We start from the raw sequence: 20,391 nt of genomic DNA on the forward strand, positions 1-20,391 counted from the left end.
TGCTTCCCTTCAACCATTCTGTTCTTGAACCAACCAGCAAAATCATCACTACATTTCCGCAACACTGTGACTACTTTGATCACCTTGCACTAACATTGGCTTTTTTTTTAATAATTGTGTTCTTTCTTGTAAAAACTGTGTATAATTTATTTTTAATTAATGTTTTCCTTGTGAATGCTGCTTATATGATGCTATGTGCCTGTAATGCTGCTGCAAGTAAGTTTTTCATTGCACCTGTGCATACACGTACTTGTGCATATGACAATAAACTTGACTTTGACCCTTAACTTTGACTAAGTCTGTGACCCCAAAGGCAAAACTTGTGGTCTACTTTTAGGTGGTGTCAAGAGAGTTCAATAACATTAATGTGATAAATGATACCATTTCTCTCTACCCCTTTTTGCTCTGGCCATACACTCAATGACCTTTAGGATCAATCTCTGACAATCCCATGAGGCATGACTTCCTGTAACTGAGCAGGTCACCCTTCTCAACTGCAGTACCCTCATGGCTGAGACACTTCATTCTTCAGGTAAAACCCAAATGGATGTTATCAGCTGTAAATGCAGCTTCCCCTTAAAAACTTACACCACATTTTGCACATCCCCCTTCCCTGTCCTGAGCAAATAGGATCTCAGCCTCCTAAACTGTTCCTACATGTTGACAGCCTAGTTTCTATTGTTGGCCATTTGGTCCTGTTTTAGTTGCCTATTAGCTTCCTTGTAGACTCATCCCAATCCCATTCCAATCCTTCCCAAGCAATCTCAACAAAGGTGCCAGCCTGTAGCTGCATCACCTTCCATAACCTCCGTGCAGTACCCTGTCAGTCCCAGAAATGACCTCGAAGCCATAAGTGACCTGTGTTGGAGTTTTCAGTGAAATCTATTGTGAGTTGTTATAATGATCAAACATCTGCTGAACGAGCGGTAAAATTACCTGCAATATTCAATTTCTTTTGCATAATGTATCTGTCTCCTTTTTACTGAGTGTCAGTAGAAATAAAAATGTTGAAACAATGTTAAGGAAACTAATTTTCACTCGAAAGTCATTAGTCCGGAACACTTGGACTCTGTCTTTACCTCTCGTTGTCTTGGCGAAGCAGCCAGCATAATCAAAGACCCCACCCACCCAGGACATGCTCTCTTCTCTCCTCTTCCATCGGGTAGAAGATACAGGAGCCTGAAGGCACGTACCACCAGGCTTAAGGACAGCTTCTACCCCACTGTGATAAGACTATTGAACGGTTCCCTTACACAATGAGATGGACTATGACTTCACGATCTACCTTGTTGTGACCTTCAACCTTATTGTACTGCACTTTCTCTGTAGCTGTGACACTTTACTCTCTACTGTTATTGTTTTTACCTGTACAACATCAATGCACTCTGTACTAATTCAATGTAACTGCACTGTGTAATGAATTGACCTGTATGATCGGTATGCAAGACAAGTTTTCCACTGTACCTCAGTACAAGTGACAATAATAAACCAATACCAATACCAAACTGAGGTGCTCCTTCTTAAATAGCTTGGTGCAATGATTATGTTAAATTACAGCAGGTACAAAGGATGAAAGCTACACAGCGGTTCCAATGTTGAGAATTCATTTCACAAAAATGTTGCATTCTGCACTGTCAACTCAGGAGAGGAAGTTACTCTTCCTTTGCATTCTCTGCAGATCATTCACATTTTAGTTTGTACAATTTGTGCATAGATGACAGATGAATCATTTTCCTTTGAAGGAGTGAGGGACTGAAAGAGGAAAAAAAGTATCTGTAAGATTTAAACAATTTCTGATTGTATTTGCTTACATCAGAAAAGAAAGTTTGCAGAAGCTTCCAGAAACTAATGCTGTATGACATGGGATTTCACCACAAAGAATGAACGTACTTACAGTATCTGACACTTGATTGGACAATCGTGTACCATGACTGTGCCCTGTGATAATTGCAAATATCACAATTAAAGGATGACATGGTGGATCACACTGACAAAGGAAGTGACAAATGGAATACAAATGTCCGAATCTTACTGCATTCCTGATAAAAGGATCAGCTGAACAATGATTTCCAGAAAACCCAATTGCAATCTGCATGATTGAGATCCTCACAAACCATTGAATTTACACAGCGAGCTACAGGGATGGTCATTCATGAACTAAACCTCTTTATCATAGTTGGTAGATTGCACTAATCACTTCTGGCTCAGTCAGAAGCAGAGCATGTGAGTGTTCTTCAGATAAATCCACTGGTAAATAAGGAAGCAGGAAGCATGAAATGCTCCCAGTCTTATTTCTGTTGAAGTGTGGGAGAATCATAAAAGGAACGGTAGTCACCTGTCACTGATCACTATTCCTCTGCCTATTTGAATACCAGGGTAGACAGGCTTCCCAACCACCACTGCGAAAGTTCTTTTCAATCTATTCCAAAGTTGATTTTCTGGATGTCTTCCATATCTCAGGACATGCAGAGTTTGGCTGATGTTCTCAGCTACTCAATTCCAACAGCACCTTTTGACTTCAGCCCATGCTTTTCTTTCCCAGAGGTGTGAACTGGACAAGGTGATCCCCTGTGTGTCTGAGCACCCCAGGTGATGATCTGGCCCAATCCAGCCATGTGCCACCAATGGCCCCATGTCACTGTGGGTGTGGTCTTATCAGGGGACAGGGATCACAGCCTGCAGATTGGATGTGGTTTGTACAAAAAGGATGTGAACTGTGAAGGGAGCACTCCTGATGTAATTTACATTGAACACCGGGGCTGCAGATGCTGTGTGTAAGACATCAAGGCCACAGTGCAGACCGTCTAACTGATGTCTCATTGATGGTCCTTGTGCAATGTGCTCCTAGTTGAAATCATTATGTACAAATGATGCCATCAGTTGTATCAGCAATAATATCATTGGGTATATGACTGATTATGGCATTAAATATGAGAATGATTCCATCATTAGGTACATTAGTCATTTACCATCTGGTGTTTTCGTTTGGAAGCAGATGGATCCATAGTGAATATGTTCCTCTATGTCTGCAGAGATGAAAATGAAGAATCTGTTTATATACATGTTGAGGCCTCAACAAAGCAAAGAAAGTACTGGATTACTTGTAAATTAAACTGACATTAAATAATGCTCCAAATAATTCATCTGTTGTGTTCAGAATAATTTGGGGGAAGAATTTTCATCAGGCCAGCTCGTTTTCCCTCGAATCATTTACATTTTACCTACAAAACTGTTCTCAACCAAAAGTCAAAACTTTTGTACATGCAGTGGCCTGTAAAGTGTCAGTCCAGAGTATACATTCAATGGGGATTTGAACCCACATCTTTCTATTTCCAAAGCAATTGGATTGTCAAATTGACTCTGTTACACAAGACATTGTGTTGCTCCAGATTTATTAAACAGCATCAATTAAGAACATGGCTGACTGATATTGTTTTTTTTTCCCACATTCATTCTCCCACCTCCTCATCTGTCCAGGTTTGGGATCAGTGGCTGATGCTGCTCCCGGTGTTTTCCTGCACCGTCCTCAGGAGCCACCACTCAGTGGTGACACACATTAATGATCCATTAAAGCTCAGCCAGCTTCAATCGACACACCGTATCGACTGGATTAACCTCCTGAGACGGGCACTTTAGCCTGAGCTCTGTCATGCCAGGAGGACAGAGAAAACACTTGAAGGATGTCCTCAAGTCTCCAGCAGAGAATGTAATGTTGACTCATGGGAACCACTGGGCTGTGACCACTCAGCTTGGAGAACGAACACTTGGGATGGCACTGAACATCTCTTTTGTTTTGACGGGATCAGTGGAAGGAGTGCAGAATCTCACAAAAAAACCCACCCACCTGCTCATCGGTCACCTCCTGTCCTCCTATTACAGAGCCGGTGGTATTATCTGTCACCTCAGAACAGGAGGGGAAGAAAGTCACCCCAAGGGATTGACTGAGAACAGAGGAAAGGAGATTGATATAGCACACAATGAGGCCACTTGGTCCATCGTGCTTGTGCCGGTTGGTAATTGTGACCTTTGAGTCATGTGTGAGCAGACCACCAGACGCTATTGGCACAGTTCCTGATTAACTAATGTCTATGATGAAATTTGATCAATAAAATGGTAAAAAGTTTATGGACATTCAGATTTTGTAGGATGTTTGTCTGTAACAAAATAAAGGCACAAAGTTGACGGGTGTTCTGTGATTCCCTGTGTCACTGCTCACCCCCTGTGGTTTCCACTGCTCTCCTACCATTTTCTTACTCGGACTCACTACTGCACACTGAGTTCCTCCAGCAGTTTGTTTTATCTCTAGATTCCAGCATCTGCAGTCTCTTATTTCTTCACATTGTTTCTGTGTTTGAAGTATAGTTTTAAATGACAAAGGGGAGACAGAATAGCCATGAACAATTGGGACACAAACATTGCATAACTCCTCTGATGCCTCTTGTTTTGATGTTACCTTGCATCTCCTGGATTTCATGAGGATTTGAATAAAGGTGAGGTTCATCTTCTGTGTTTCTCTTTGCTTGTGGAGGTTTCTGTCTTTGATTTCCCAAACCTGTACATACAGAGGGCAACTCTTAAAATGCTTTCAGCTTTGCTTTTAACTTCATACATTTAATAAAACACTTGAGTTGTCCTTCAGATCATACCTTTATAAAACAATGTTTAACTGATGTTTCTATAGTCGCCAGATTCATGCTTGGTGATACATTACTGTCCAACCTATTTACTTGTTTTCAGAGATCATTGGGTTCAAACCCCATTCCAGGTTACGGGCACATAATCTGGTTTGTTTCATCTGTGCACTTCTGAGGGACTGTTACATTATCACAGGTTAACTGTACATTAATCAAAGACTCTCTGAGAATTCCACTGATAATCCAGTAAGCACAAATTAAAATTTGAGAACTTAAATTCAGCTCAGAAAAAAAGTTGTCAACAAGAAGCTGGTGTCCCATATTAACAGGGCTACAGAAGTCAAAAGACCCAGACGGATCATGTGTTATATGGACATGACACTCAAGGAGATGGTAATTGGGAATATGAGACACAGGATGAGCATGGGTTTGAGTTACAATATAATTTCAATGATGCAGCCATTGCTGGACAGAAGATGGGTCTGAATGTAGAGGACACCACCACTGAGTGCTTGACTCATGGCTGACTGGAGGAGGTGATCCACCAGAATTAAGGACACCAGCAGAGCAGACAAATACTTGTAAAGGAGATCTCAGAAGTCAAGAGGACCAGTTGATTAATTGACCTTATAATTGTTTGAATAGACAACTGTTTGTAGATATACAAATAATTAATCTATTGTACACTTTCATGTGTGTAGATAGTTAATGGTCTGAATGGGTTAATTTGTTTTTTAAAGAGGAAGCAGCGTAGTGTATGTAAGTGTAAGGATGTCTTTAAAAATTGTGTGTTCCATGTGTCGGTGACTTTGATGAATTGCTGTGCCAGACACTGCTGATTGATCATGGAGGAGGTGTTCATATAGTTCGGCACAACATTGTGGGCCAAAGTGTCCATACTGTGCTGTACTGTTCTGTGTTCTATGTTCAATTAAGGACTTCTTCTTGCACCTTACCTGAAATCTTACACTTCCTTCGACACACCACTGTCAGAATAATGAAAATGAGAAGAAGAACCAGACTCCCGGTAATAGCAAAAATTATATGTCCTGAAGGGAAATTATCTGTCAGAAGAATAAGCATAGATGTCACATTTAGTTCATGAATTATCTTTTTAAAGCACTTTCAATGTCCCAGCTAGAATAATATGTCCTTATTTACAATTAACCTACAGAGACCAGAGGTCTTGGATTTAATCCCTGATCCAGGTTAACTGACCTCAGTCAGCAAGATTGGAGAGCTACAACGGTCCTCAGTACCCATCAGTTAGAGACAGGAAAAAAAAAATCACACAGGGTTGTAGTTCCTGGTTTCGATCGAGTGACTGTCTCCAGCAGGAGATGTGTGGGGATGGCTGGTCGGTAAGGATATGATTCAGCTGTGAGCTTCCCACTGCACAATAGATGAACACCATTCAGTTTGGGCTTATACTGGAATAATGGCAAAATGAGAATTGCACACAACAGGGTGGATGTTGTCCTAGAGTTTCAGTTCCCTTTAAACAGGAGCACTAAAGCTGTAAATGTTGAAAACACTCAGCAGATCAGGGACCATCTGTGGAAAGAGAAAGCAAACTGTAATTTCAGTTTAATGACCTTTTGTCAGATTCTAACAAAACATCTTCGACCAGAAACATTAATTGTGCTTTTCTTTGCACAGATGCTGTCTGAACTGCTGAATGTTTCCAGTCATTACTGATTTTATTTCAGATTTCTCACATCTCCAGTTATTTTTCTTTTTTTTTGCCCAAATACTAAAATCTGCACTCTGCATTTAATTAGCAGCTTGGATTGTTTTCTCTAGAGCGGAGGAAACTGAGGGGCTTCCTGATGGAAGTATCTAAAATCGTGAGAGGTGTAGATAGGGTAGAGAGTCAAAGTTTTTTTTTCCTAGGGTCTAAATGTCAAATGCTTGAGGATGTAGCTTTAAAGTTGGGTGCGAGAGGTTGGAATATGTGAAGGAGATTTATGAGACAAGTTGCTTTTTTAAACACAGAGAGTTGTATGTGCCTGGAATGCATTGCAAACACTATATTTCTGCTCGGTTCGCTGCCTGATTTCACATGAACTGAAGGCAATAAATTGAAGAGACAAATATCTTCAATCATTTTCTAAACAATCTGCCACTCTGATTATTTTGCAATGAATCATTTCCAAAGCAGAATGTACACACTTGTCTTGAAATTGAATGTCTGCCGTTCAGCTGTAGTTCACAGGTGCTTGAGGCACTCTGAATGCGCAGGTATTGATGGATGGTTGGCATAACTGGAGCAGGGGAGTGTAGTCAGACACAGTGAAGATACGAGTCTTCCCTTCCTGACATTGGCTATTCTTTCGTGGTGGCCTTTGGTGAAGTTACTGTGACTGGCCTGGACAGTGTGGCACTATTTATTTATTTTTGTAACTTAGAGTAATTTTTATGCCTTTATGTCTTGCACTGTACTGCTGCCACAAAACAACAAATTTCATGACATATGTCAGTGATAATAAACCTGATTCTGATTCTACTTTAAGGATGGAAACCACTCCCCATCATCCCCAGTGCCAATCGCACAGCTCTGGTGATGTTTTAGGGCATCTGAAAGGGGAAACACTGTTCTAACTATGTTTAAGATTAATTCTCACCACTTTTGTGATATTTAGGGGACATTAATTGGGTGTTAGGACTAATTCCAGCACATGTTTAGTGCACTGGAAGTGGGTAAAATCCAATTTCTGGACAAACATATCACATCTGTCATCAGTGTCTGACACTGACACTGAATTTTTACAGCCAGAGTCTTAATGTTTCTTTGGCAGCACCTTGGGATGGAAGAGGACTTTCTTCCACTCCAATGTTGTGGATTGTGGTGTGACTGATGAGGCCAACATGGGAACCATAGACTCTTCCACAGTTGAGGTAGCAGGTACCAGACAGGGTGGGTGAGTGGGCAGTTTGTGAGGAGTTGCACTCCTTCCATTGTTTATTCAGGCTTCTGTCTGCTCCAGTCTCAGGGAATTGAGGCTCTCAATGCCACCCCAAATGTCAGCGGGGTTGTTAGTTTTTTTCAAGGAGTTTTTGAGCACACCCTTCAATCTTTCCCTCTGTCCCCCTGGTAGCCACTTCCCATGAAGGAGCTCAGAACACAGTACCTGTTTCAGAGTCTGATGTTGGGCATGTCCCCAATGTGGGCTGCCCAACAGAACTGACTCAATGTAACTCAGGGCTCGGTGGAGAAGCTGATCTGGGGGAGGGCACCAGTATTGGTTCATTTATCCTTCCAGTGAAATTGGAGGATTTTGCAGAGACCATTGTGGTGTTACCTTTCCAGAGGATGGGTGTTACCCTCAACATCTGCGGGACAAAGATCCTCCACCAACCTGCCCCACTGAACAGCAATGTCCCCTGACAATGAAGGTTCACAGTGACACTCTATAAAACAGGGACCACTTCTCATATCTCAAATATCACTGAGTAGGAAGGGCAGGCAAATTCAGCATCACCTTCAATGCCCCAGCACAGCTTTTGGTCTACCAAGTCTACCAATGAGCCCTGTCCATCCTACATGCTTTTGAGGCTTTAACTACCTACAATAGAAGTATCCCTACAAGCACGTAATGGACTCCAGAGATATAAAAGAACTGTTTATGATTGAGCTCTAACCATAGTAAGTCATCAAATATTACAAGTTAGAAGAGAAAATATAGCAACAATTTTTTTTGTGGAAATCACAGAGCAGAAGCTGAGATACTTACAATTCCTCTTTGAATGATTCGGAATTAAAACCTTGAGTGTATTCTGGTGAAACAAACCACATGTCCATTTCCTTTTGTCTGCATCAGCTTTTGGAATTTGCAGCTGTAATGACTTCTCTTCCTGTCTTGACTCCCTCAAAAGCTTCTCTCCCACTATTTGGCCAACACCATTGATCCAAACAAGTCTCATTGATTCGGTGACCTTAGACACAGAGCAGATCAGGGTAACACTGTCTCCCTCATTCACTGCATCAGATGGTTCAACTGTGGCTGTGGAAAAAGAAATTCATTGAGAACTAAAGTAACAGCTGGAGTTTCTACCCAATGTGTTCTTAAACCACGATGTCTGTCGAACTAACCTAAAGGATCACTGACAACCTTTGGTATCAGTTTGGAAATGATATCCTTTTCAAGCTTCAAGGTGGCTCCAAAAGTAAACTGGAACTTCAGGGTGAAAAGAAATTAGAGAAAAATTTTAAGAGGATCAGAGTGAGACTTTCAGAAAATTACCACAGCTTTGTCCCAGATCCCTCTGTGCTCGAGCACATTGGGCACAGAGGATGTGGATATGCACTTCCTGGATTTTCACTGGGTTGGTGACCCATGGGGCCACAGCTCAGTCCTGCTGGAGCAAGTTTCCAAACCCCTTGTGAGACGTTCTACTCCATTAACTTATTGGACCCTTCACGAGCAGGTCCCAAACCAGTGATGGGAACTGGATGCAGGAGGGACCCTTTAATTTATCTACCAACCTGTTCTCATTCGGGTCCCTCTTTCACCCCCACCACTGGAACAACCTCAACCCTGGATGAATTTTTTGTCGAGTAAAATGCAAATTAATTCGAGCAGCAGTTCCAGTGGAAAAGGAACTCTTTTCAAAATGGGGAACTATTTGGAAAAATTTGGCTGAGATCCCAGTCTGCACTGAAAGTGGAAATTCTACCCCAATGACTTGTCATTGAAAGCTACAACATTCTGTCTCCTACCTTTGACAGTGATTAGTTCAATGGTCACATGTTTATACGATCCCGTAGAACATGTGTAAACTCCGGTATCTTCAAACCGCACAGGAACAATCCTCACACTGAAATTCCTGCCATTCACATTTGCCATTGTGGTTCCCAGTCGATTCTCAAAGTAGCTCCTGTTGACATTGATCGGCTCAGATGTGTGAGTAGAACCTATTTCCTTCTCTTGATTCTGGACAATTTGTGACTTCCAAGTCCATTTGGTTTCAGTGAGCTCAGTAGAAGCTTCACAAATCAGGTCGAGTTCACTGTGATCTGTGTCTGACCGATAAATTGTGTATGTCTTATTGTGTAAATCTGCAACAAGGTCAGGGAAAAAAGAATTAGATTTTTATAGATGCTGAGATACCAATGATTATCCACAGAGTATTTGAGTTTCCACAGGGACAAACACCCAGTTCCTGGGATGTCAGCAGGGAAGGCCGCACTGGGAGAGGGAAGTCGGCTGGCAGCTGGAATACGCCGGCTGCCGGCCCAGGTGACGATTGTCCAAATGCTGGCTGTGTGACAAAGCCCATCTTCCCCAAATGTGGACCCCAGCAAACTGATGCTAAACAATCTGTTGCACCATGTCAGCAATTGACTATCATGAAGTGTCTCTCACTCATTGAACTGGGCACCTCTGTCCCACTGAAGATGTTTATAGAGGATGGTCATTCAGAGAGAGAGAGAGACAGACAGAAGTGACCATTATTGGGAAGATGCAAACACCCCCAAAATGTCAGAAACTCAGATCATTGGAGTGAGTGACCACCAGCCCAAGAGAATCCCTCAGCCAAGACCCTAATCTTGTTACGCCTGTATCTGTATCTTTAATTAGAATGTCCCTGTTCCATTATAGACTGGAAGACCGTTTGCTTTTCTCCATTGATGCATTTTATTCCCTTTGATTCCTGCAGGTGAATTCAATTGAATCCATTGGTTCACCTGGATGGCTCCATCAATTTCAGTGCCACCATTTTATATTTACAGCTCTGTCCCAGGGCAAAAGCAATGACCACGTCCTGCAGTAAAAGCCCACAGTGGAGTCTGTGCTCACTGTAGAATATGTGGAACAGTTTGATATCAGCAACTATTTCATACCTGCTGCAAGGCAGCTTTGGACTCACCCTGATCCATTTGAACAACTATGTCTCCAGTGAGAACAGCAGAGCCATTTTCATGCACTTCCCATGTGTACAGATTGGGATTTCCTGCTCCAACATGTCGGACCATCAGATAGACGGTGTTATTCAGGTGGATCTGATCGGTGTTGTTGCTCCTGTTCTGCTGAGATGAGCCTCTTGGTTTCCAGTGAAGACTGACGGTATCTGGGAGTCTGGAGGTGGTGCAGCTGAGGGTGATGTCACTGCCCACCACAGGTCTCCATGAGTCTACCTCAACTGTGGAAACAGACACATGGTGTGTGGTTCAGTTCCCCACAAGCTGTTAAAACTGCTGCAGGCAGTACCATCTTTTTCCCACAAACAGACAGTCGGCTGAATGCTGACCAGCCGTGCTCAGTGATGGCGATCAACACTTCCAGGTAGTGACCACCTGTACCCCTCGGCCTCCTCCTCTCCCTTATCTACCTGCTGCTCCCTGAGAATATCATCCAAAAACACTGAGCAGCTTCCACAGGTATGTTCCCAGCACCAGCTCTGCCTCCCACCGCCTCTCTCAACTCTCCCGTGGCCTTGGTGCTATCCATCTCTTGACTAACAATGGCCTGCTGAAGAAAGTTCACTTTGGACCACGAGAAAGCTGCCCACAAGGATAGAACATAACATAGAACATAGAAAAAACTACAGCACAATTCAGGCCCTTCGGCCCCCAAATCTGTGCCGATCATGTCCCTACCCTAGAAATTACTAGGCTTACCCATAGCCCTCTATTTTATTCAGCTCCATGCACCTATCTAACAGTCTCTTGAAAGACCCTACCGTATCCGCCTCCGCCACCGTTTCCGGCAGCCCATTCCACGCACTCACCACTCTGAGTAAAAAACTTACCCCTGACATCTCCTCTATATCTACTCCCCAGCACCTTAAACCTATGTCCTCTTGTGGCCACCATTTCAGTCCTGGGGAAAAGCCTCTGACTATCTACCCTATCAATACCTCTCATCATCTTATACACCCCTATCAGGTCCCCACTCATCCTCCGTCTCTCCAAGGAGAAAAGGCCGAGTTCCCTCAGCCTGCTTTCATAAGGCATGCTCCGCATTCCAGGCAGCATACTTGTAAATCTCCTCTGTACCCTCTCTATGGCTTCCACATCTTTCCTGTAGTGAGGCGACCAGAACTGAGCACAATACTCCAAGTGGGATCTGACCAGGGACCTATATAGCTGCAACAATACCTCCCGGCTAGAGTCCTCTTTGTAGCCCAGATTTCACTTTCCCAGCGTCAGTTGGTGTCAGGGGTCAGTTTCAGGGGACACCTGATGGAAATGTGATGTTACTGTGTTGGCTGAGCTGACTATCATATTGAATACTTCTCATGGACAGAAAATGAAGAGGGAGAAACAAAGCTAATATTGATATTTCAAACACTTTACTGAGTTCAATATATTGGAACAGACCTAAGAATATAGATGTGGCTGAAATATAAGCATAATTTTTGAAAATTAAAGCATAATTACTTTATATTCTTTTATGCTCTATGCCCTGATTTGTTTACCTGGGGGGAATTATATTCTACTTACATAAAGTCAAGGTATTAGATGATGGATCAAAATAAAAAATAAAAGAAGAAGCTAGAAAACTGAAACACAGACAATGCTGGAAAAAGTCATCAGTTCAGGCAGCATCTGTGGAAAGAGAAACAGTCAACAAAAGTGAATTCCCCATCACACTCCCACTCAGATCTCTTTGCTGTGGCCTCTTGCACTGTTACAACGAGACCTAACACAAGCTCCAGGAACAACACCTTATCTTCGCTCTGGACATGTTGCAGCCTCCTGGACTGAATATTGAGTCCGACAACTTTAGAAAATATGCTTCCTGTCCACACAAGAACCATTACTGTCTGAGATACTTGTTTTTATTTTCCTCTCTCTGTACAGACTTTGTACCAGTAGGTCAGAACCACACCAGCAACAAATTGCACAGCCACAATCACTTGATCTTATCCCATCTGCCACATGTCTTCACTCTGTCAGAGAAATTCCCCAGGTTTCACTAACATTTCTCTGCTACCTGAATTACTTTAGTTCCCTCTTTCACTGGTGTTTGCAGAAAACTGATACGAATGCTTCCTGCCTGCCTTGCTGAGTCTTTCCACCAATTTCTGTTATTGTATTATGTCGGGGAGTCTGAGCAGTAATTTGGCTCAGCATGCAAATAACAATTTGATGAATCCACGCCTTACACCTGTCAGTGAGAGCAGTTTGTAAATGTTTGAAATTTTCATCAATTCATTAACTTCCCATGATCCCACTGGGGAAGACTGTAAAACAGTCCGCCCCGTGGGAGAGCCGGGAATCACTGACAGCAACTTCAGATTTGCATATAAAGCCGTGCATGTGTGGCAATCTCAAAGTTTGCTGTCAATGACAGACACATTGCTGAACGTGAACAGTTCTGCTGTCATTCCAATTGCCAGATCCAAGACTTTGTCACAGATGAGAGGCAGCTTCCTCCAGTTAGATATTCAGGAGACCAGAGCCACCTCCCTCAGCTCTCACCATGAACTCTGCCTCATCACCTCCAACTCTGCAACAAGGTTTGTATCAAACTGACCAGAGTAAGTGGCAAAAAAGAATGTTGCCCTCCAGGCTGATTTTAATGAGCGATTAACGTTGAGCTGGATTATAGACCAAAAAGTTCAAACACATTCCACACATTCTGTTAGGAATTTGCAGAAATACTTACAGATAATCATAAACTTGAATCCTTTCTACTCCTTGATCAGCTTACCTTTTATCCCAAATACTTCCCACTGTCTCAGGATTTTCCCACCAGGCTGTGACTGAGTCCAGCTGAACAGTCCTGCAAGTTCAAAGGTGGGCTTCCTGATTCTCACATTAAGGGTGCCCCAGTCCACATGCATCCTCTGGGAAATGCCGGGTATCTTATTGTACTCGTCACTCCATTGTACAGCCCACCGTTTATCTTCTCTGCGAAGAGTGGCCAATCGCTTTGTGGTTTGTTGCCCTCTGTGTGGCCTCCATTCCAAGACAATGGGGCCATTTCCAGGATTGTACGGTCCCTTCAGTACAAAGTTCCCTTCTTGATGGAAAAAGTAAATAGAATTCCCACTTCCTGCAAGGAAATGAAAAAAAATGTTAAAAATTAGACAATTCTTCAATCTGATCTGTGTCATCGGGAATACTGTGGAGAATTTGTCTTTAGTAATTGTTAATTACACCTTCATTGGATGGGACATTGAGGTGTACTTCTGGTCACCATACTACAGGAAGGATGTGATTAAGCTAGAAATGGTACAGAAAAGGTTCACAGTAATGTTGCCAGGAACCCAGGGCTTGAGTTAGAAGGAGAGACTGGACAGGCTCGGACTCTTTTTTGAAGGGTGACCTTATAAAGGTTTATAAAATTATGAGTAACATAGATAAGATTGATTGTCACAGTCTTTGGAGAATTTGTCTTTGGTAAATTGTTAGTTATGATTCAGAGAATCATAGAATCATACAGCATGGAAACAGGCCATTTGGCCCAACACATGCACACTGACCCACATGCACCATTCTACATTAATCCCATCACCCAGCACTTAGTCCATAGCCCTCTGTGCGCAGGCAATTCAAGTGCTCATCTAAACAGTTCTTAAATGCTGTCAGTGAGGCAGCTTCAACCACTCTCTCAGGCAGTGTAGTCCAGGTACTGACCAATCCCCGGGTGAAGAAGGTTCCCCTAATATTAGAACATTGATCATAGAACACAGAACATTACAGTACAGTCCGGCCCTTCGACCCACAATGTTGTGCCAACATTTTATCCTGCTCTAAGATCTACCTAACCCTTCCCTCCCGCATAGCCCCCATTTCTCTATCATTCATGTGTCTATCTAAGAGTCTCTTAAATGTCCCTAATGTATCTGCATTATCTGGATTCCTCCAGATCTCTTCCTCCTTACCCTAAGAGTATGTCTTCTAGTTTTATCTACCTCTGATATGGGGAAATGGTTACTGCAGTCTGCCCGATCCATACTCCTCATTATTCTATATACCTCATTTATGTTTCCTCTTAACCTCCTCCACTCCAGTGAGAACAGATCCAGCTTCTTCAATCTCTCCTCATAACTGAAACACTCCACCCCAGGCAACATCCTGATGAATCTCCTCTGCACCCTCTCCAGCGCTATCGTGCTTCTTTCTGCTCATAATTGAATGTCAGTTCAGGAGAGTCACAGCAAATCCTCATCAGAGTGATGAACTGTGCAGCCAGAAGAGGAACAGTCGTTTTCCCACAGAGACTCTGTTAACAATATGTTGGGGGTTTCTCAACCCCCAAAGGCTCACATAAACCTCTTTGATTTAACCAGCATTTTTAACTAAGGCAATATTTTACAACAAGAAATAAAGTACATCAGAAGATTTCCACGGTATAACTTTAATTTCTACAGCAGCATTAATGTACTAACACACTGCTATTAAGATTCAACAAATTTCAAATTCAACAAACAAACGAGGCCAGAATTGGAGGGGAGCAGAGCTCTCAGATGGTTACCACAAGTAATGATGTGAAAATTCAGAGATGGGATTGAATATCAAAAAGGTGGGTTTGGAGAAGGACTTGAAGAAAAGCGGATAACTGAAAAGGTGGAGAGGTTGTGGAAATTTAGGGCTTTCTGTTGTAGTCGAGCCTTTGATGTGAAAAGTGGAGCGGGGGGTTGGGGAGGGTGGTCTGGGCATCCCAACACACAGACAGAAGTTGGACCTCTGTGCGATGTCACTGAGGAAGAATGTGAAGATGGGGCAGAGGTGGGGAAGGTTTATTTGCAAACAGCCAGAGCACCGTCCAACCATCTACTGTTTGTGCCTCCACAGGTGCTTCTGTAATCAGGGTGGGGAAAGCTCCAGAACTTTAGATATTATTGCCCTGAGGATGTCATTCTGGATCGTGCCATCACCCTCTGTCCAAATATCCTGAACACTCTAGGGTCCAGCTGGCCCACTGCAATCCCACCTCATCCCCCACATCCTCACGCCTCACTGCCTCCACCATGATCCCTGACAACAAGACAACCTCTACACCCTCCAATCTCTCCCTGCTCGCACATTACACATTTAAGGTAAGTGCTTTAATTATGTTTCTTGTCTTTCAATGTTTGGAATTCTGAAAGAATTTACACTTAGTTTTAAATTTAACAGCTTTTAAATGGCTTTGGGTGTCTGAGGTGGAGCTTCTGCGCTGGGCTGCCTGAGGCCAAGTCACCCTTGAGACCTTGCCACAGACCTCCAGAATCTGGAGTGTCAGTGAGACGGGCTCTCTGTGTTCGGCATTGGGCAGCATGGGCACGATGGACCACGGGTGGTGATTATGGAGGTGGGCCTGGTGCAGGAATTCAACAGAAGTGCTCTATTTTCCTGACATAGAACATGGAACAGTACAGCACAGGAACAGGCTCTTTGGCCCACAATGTCTGTGTGACCATGATACCAAACTGAAATTATCCCATCTGTCTGCACATGATCCAAATCCCTCCATTCCCAGCATGTTCATGTATTGGTCTAAATGCCTCTTAAAAACCACTATTGTGTCTGCTTCCACTACAGTCTCCAGCAGCACGTTCCAAGCACCCACCACTCTCTGTGTAAAAACTTGATCCACATGTTTCCTTTAAACTGTTCACCTCTCACCTTAAAGAGACGTCCTCTAATTGACAGTTCTAAACTGGGAAAATGACTCTGACTATCTACTCTATCCATGACTCTCATTATTTTATACACTTTCTATCAGGTTTCCCCACAGCCTCTGATGCTCCAGAGAAAACAATCCAAGTTTGTCCAAACATGAACCAAGTGGGCCAGGTCCAGTGATCCATTAGGAAGGGTCCATTTTCCTGACATGACCCAATACTTGTCCTGGGTCTGTTCGCTTCCCAAGAGCATAAGTGACACATGAAAAAGAGCAGATTCAAGATTTATCCCTGGACTACAGAGCTATCCCATGGTCCATATTCCCAGGCACTGCCCCATGGTAGAGCCTCCCTCACAGGATATAATGGAGGGGTCACTGCAGGCAAATGGAACAATAAGTGACATCAAAATGTGATCATGATCCTAAGTATGAAGAGAAAACCCTGAGTCACTTACCACTGGGCTCCTGGTAGTACGGGACCACAATCCGGAGCCTGTTTTCCTGAAACAAACCACATCGCCAGTTCCTTCCTCCTCTCTCAGCTTTCTGAACCATCAGACTCAGTGATTTCTCTTCCCTTTTCAGTGACTTTTCTCCAACAGTTTTACCATCACCATTGATCCAAACCAGTCTCATTGGTTTAGTGACGTCAGACACAGAGCAGGTCAGGGTGACGATGTCTCCCTCGGTCACTGCATCAGCTGGTTCAGCTGTGACTGTGGAAAGAAGCAGGTTCTTTAGATTTTAAACAACGACTTCATCGGTAAAAACAACAACAAAACCTTTCTCCTACCTTTCACTGTGATTAGATCAATGGTCAGAAACGTGTACGGGCGCAGAGAACATATGTATTCTCCTGCATCTTCAAACAAAACAGGGACAATCCTCATACTCAAATTCTTGCCATTGAAGTGATTCACTGAGGACACCAGTCGATTCCCGAAGTTGCTCCTGTTGACACCGATGGGCTGAGATTTTTTTGCAGACGCTATTTCTTTCTCCTGGTCCTGAAGCTGACGTGAGCGCCAGGTCCACGCAGCACGAGGGTGATCATTAGAACCATGATAGCAAATCAGGTGGAGTTCACTGTGATCTGTGCTGGAGCGATAAACGGTGTAACGCTTCCTATGTAAAACTGTATCAGTGAGACAGGGGGGAACACAATGGAATTTTAGAACAGCTCAGTGACAGAGGGAAGGAGGAAAAATTCTCAACCACACTTAGATTCAAAAAAAACTTTTATCTAAATGCGTGGGAGCTGCTGTGGGACGGCCATCGCACGTTATAAGAAGTCACGGGCGGTCAATTTCCGCTCTTCGGTAGGAAACCAGGGACTTGGTCTCAGGACCCTCATGGACGGCCCTGTCAGTGACAGACCTGAACACTGCGCTGCTACCATCGCCCGGGGACTCAGATGTTCTGACACTGACATGGCCGAACTGAGTGAGAGATGAGGAGCAGGAGGTGGCGAGCTGACAGAACACGGCGCTGGGAACACAGTTTCCTGGAATGGCAAATCAGAAGGGGCGTGGACATCTTCATGGGTGGGTTTTGCCATGAAGAATGAGCTGGTCTGGCATCTCAGCGACATCCCCCGTGAGGTTAGTAAACGTCTCCTGACCCTCTCGCTCCCTCTCACACAGAACCAGCATGTTACCATCATCTCTCCCCACCCCCCAACGTCTGTCACTTCCCTCCGTCCACCAGCTGCCTTCTTCCTCTCATTGCATCTCATCCCAAACTCCCTTTCATTCCCGTTATTCCCATCCATCCCGCTCCCATTCACACCTACTGATTCCCTGCCCTTCCCACGTCCCTTGGCCCTGCTCCCAGCTGAGTGCTGATCTGAAGCCTGAGTCTGCAGCAGCTGAAATCACTTCAAACAGAAGCAGGACTCGGTGGGAAGGGTCAGTGAGGGGAGAGAGGACCGCTTGTTGTTCAGTGTTGATGTGTGCACCGGGACCTCCAGTGCTGGGTGTGAGCAGGAGGTGCTGGTGCTTGTCATGGGGACTCCACTTTCTCTGTAACACTCTGACATGGTTCTGTATCAAGGATCTCAGTCTAAGGTACTGAAGCATCGAAGGTAAGTTAAACTTCCAAAAGTTTTGATGATCAAGTATTACAGGAAACCCTCCTTCCTGTGCGGTGTGGCAGTCACACAGAAAAAAGCAGGCAGCTGCTCCACAGAGACAGTTTCTGGAGGCCTCTGTCTCAGTAATACTGACATTTACACAGGGCAGCAGTTGATCACGGATTACAATCTTTCAAGGGGCGCACACCCAACATTACATGAACCACCGATGATGCAAGTGCCTCTAGTATCTAACGTTTGGTAACACTTACCTCTAACTACAGTAAAATGTGCTTCTATTGTGCGAACAATGTCTCCGTTTTCCCGCACTTGACACACGTACAACTTCCCATCCTTCACTGTAACGTGTCGGACCATCAGATAGACCGTGCTATTCAGGCGGATCTGATCAGTGTCCCTCCTGTTCTGCTGGGACGAGTCCTTTGGTTCCCACTGAAGACTGACTGTATCTGGGAGTCTGGAAATGGTACAGCTGAGGGTGACGTCACTGCCCAACACAGACCGCTGTGGACTTGCCTCAACTGTGAGAAACAGACCAATAAGATTCAGAGTGAGTGATGACGTGTACAGTCCAATGATTGAGTCCAAACTGACCTCAGGATGTGCCCATTATCAGCACTTGTTCCCTGCTGAGTGAGTGAGTCAGACTTCTGACACACATGTGCATTCAAGACAGAATAACACAGTCGGGTCAAATTCCCGTGAGCTGACTTCACCAGGGTCAGTGGGGCAGAGCAGAGCCCCTGAACCTGCTGCAGTGTCAGGGTTCAAATCAGGGGCACAAGGTTTGCAGGGTGTTTGTGGCTGTCGACACCACAGTGGACAGGTGATGGGATCTCACCAGAGGAGGGTGCGCTGGAAATGCAGCGCCTGCATTATTAGACCTGGAGAAGGCCCCAGTCCGACTCTGTCGTCAATGCGCCAGCTCACTTCAGTAACACCACCCGACACACGCACTGGAGCCTGTGCACAAAATCCACATCAAAGGTCATTAAGTCCCAGAAGTTATTTAAATGAGTGAGCTGCCAAAATGCAACTGAGCAGGGCTCCAATCATTGAGCCTCCGTGAGGAACGGCTCTTCAGGAGAGGCTGGTTCTCCACATGCCCGCCCCGACTTTCAGTCCCTCCTGAAACACGGCAAGAAGTAATCAAACTCCAGACTGTGCAAAGTGATTAACTTTCTGGTGTCAGAGAGTCACGGGCCCTTCGGCCCAACTTGACCCATGCCGACCAAGATGCCCCTCTAAGCTTGCCCGATTTGCCCGCGTTTGGCCCATATTCCTCGAGAACTTCCTATTCATGAAGCTGTTCAAATGCTTCAATGCCCCTGCCTCAACCACGTCCACATCCGCATCACCCGCTGCGTGAAGAAGGTACCCCTCACGTCGCTTGTAAATCTTTCCCCTCTCACCTTAACTCTGTGCCCTCTAGTTTTTTTTATTCCCCTTTTCTGGGAAATAGACTGTATGTATTCCCTCTATCAATGCCCCTCATGGTTTATATACCTCTATAACGTCCCTCCGTCGACTGTGCTCCATTGAATAAAGTCCTGGCTTGCCCAGCCTCCCCCGGTAATCGCAGTTCAGCCCCAGCCCCGGTCCTCAGACAGTATTGGCCCCGGTTGTGCTGAGAAAGGCACCTCCCGCACTCACTGCTCGGATTCCCCCAGGGTCCTGCATTCATCTGGGTTGGTTCCATAAGGCTAAACATTGGCCGAGAGCATCCTGAAGCCAGTCGATGACGCCCTGGATGGCGCTGGCGCCTTGCCTGGTGTTCTTCGGTCTGGTGGGTGGTGCAGAAACAGCCTCGCACCCACAACTGTGGAGAATCATCTCCAGGAGGTGAAGCCCCATCCCCAGGTTTCCCCTCCGTGAAAGCTGTCAAACTGCTGGAGTGGTTCAGAATGGGACTAACTATGCAAAATCATTAAAAATGATTACTAAGATTACTTTCTTAGTAATCTTAGAAAACTAAGATTACTTTCAAAACTAATGAGTTATTATAAATGTTAAATGATTACATTTATTTACATTTTGTAATAATTAGAAGCATTACTGCAAACGGACACAAACAGAACCGTGCAACTTCCCTCCTTCCTCC

The 20,391-nt window shown here is 44.3% G+C and overlaps 1 protein-coding gene across 1 annotated transcript; it reads right to left on the reverse strand.

The window, feature by feature from the left end:
* Positions 1-1,505: 1,505 nt before the first annotated feature.
* On the reverse strand, positions 1,506-20,144 carry LOC127569163 (uncharacterized). The gene is made up of 13 exons (XM_052013551.1): positions 20,000-20,144; positions 18,542-18,811; positions 16,992-17,333; positions 16,654-16,914; positions 13,295-13,639; positions 10,506-10,778; positions 9,355-9,693; positions 8,369-8,638; positions 5,591-5,698; positions 4,454-4,552; positions 2,970-3,026; positions 1,895-1,938; positions 1,506-1,752 (listed from the first exon to the last, which is right to left on the reverse strand). The coding sequence occupies exons 1-13, from the start codon at positions 20,142-20,144 to the stop codon at positions 1,684-1,686; spliced, it is 2,622 nt and encodes an 873-aa protein (XP_051869511.1). The 3' UTR covers positions 1,506-1,683.
* Between the last annotated feature and the right edge of the window lie 247 nt (positions 20,145-20,391).

Source organism: Pristis pectinata, chromosome 4 (genome assembly GCF_009764475.1).
Source record: "Pristis pectinata isolate sPriPec2 chromosome 4, sPriPec2.1.pri, whole genome shotgun sequence".
NCBI lineage: Eukaryota > Metazoa > Chordata > Chondrichthyes > Rhinopristiformes > Pristidae > Pristis > Pristis pectinata.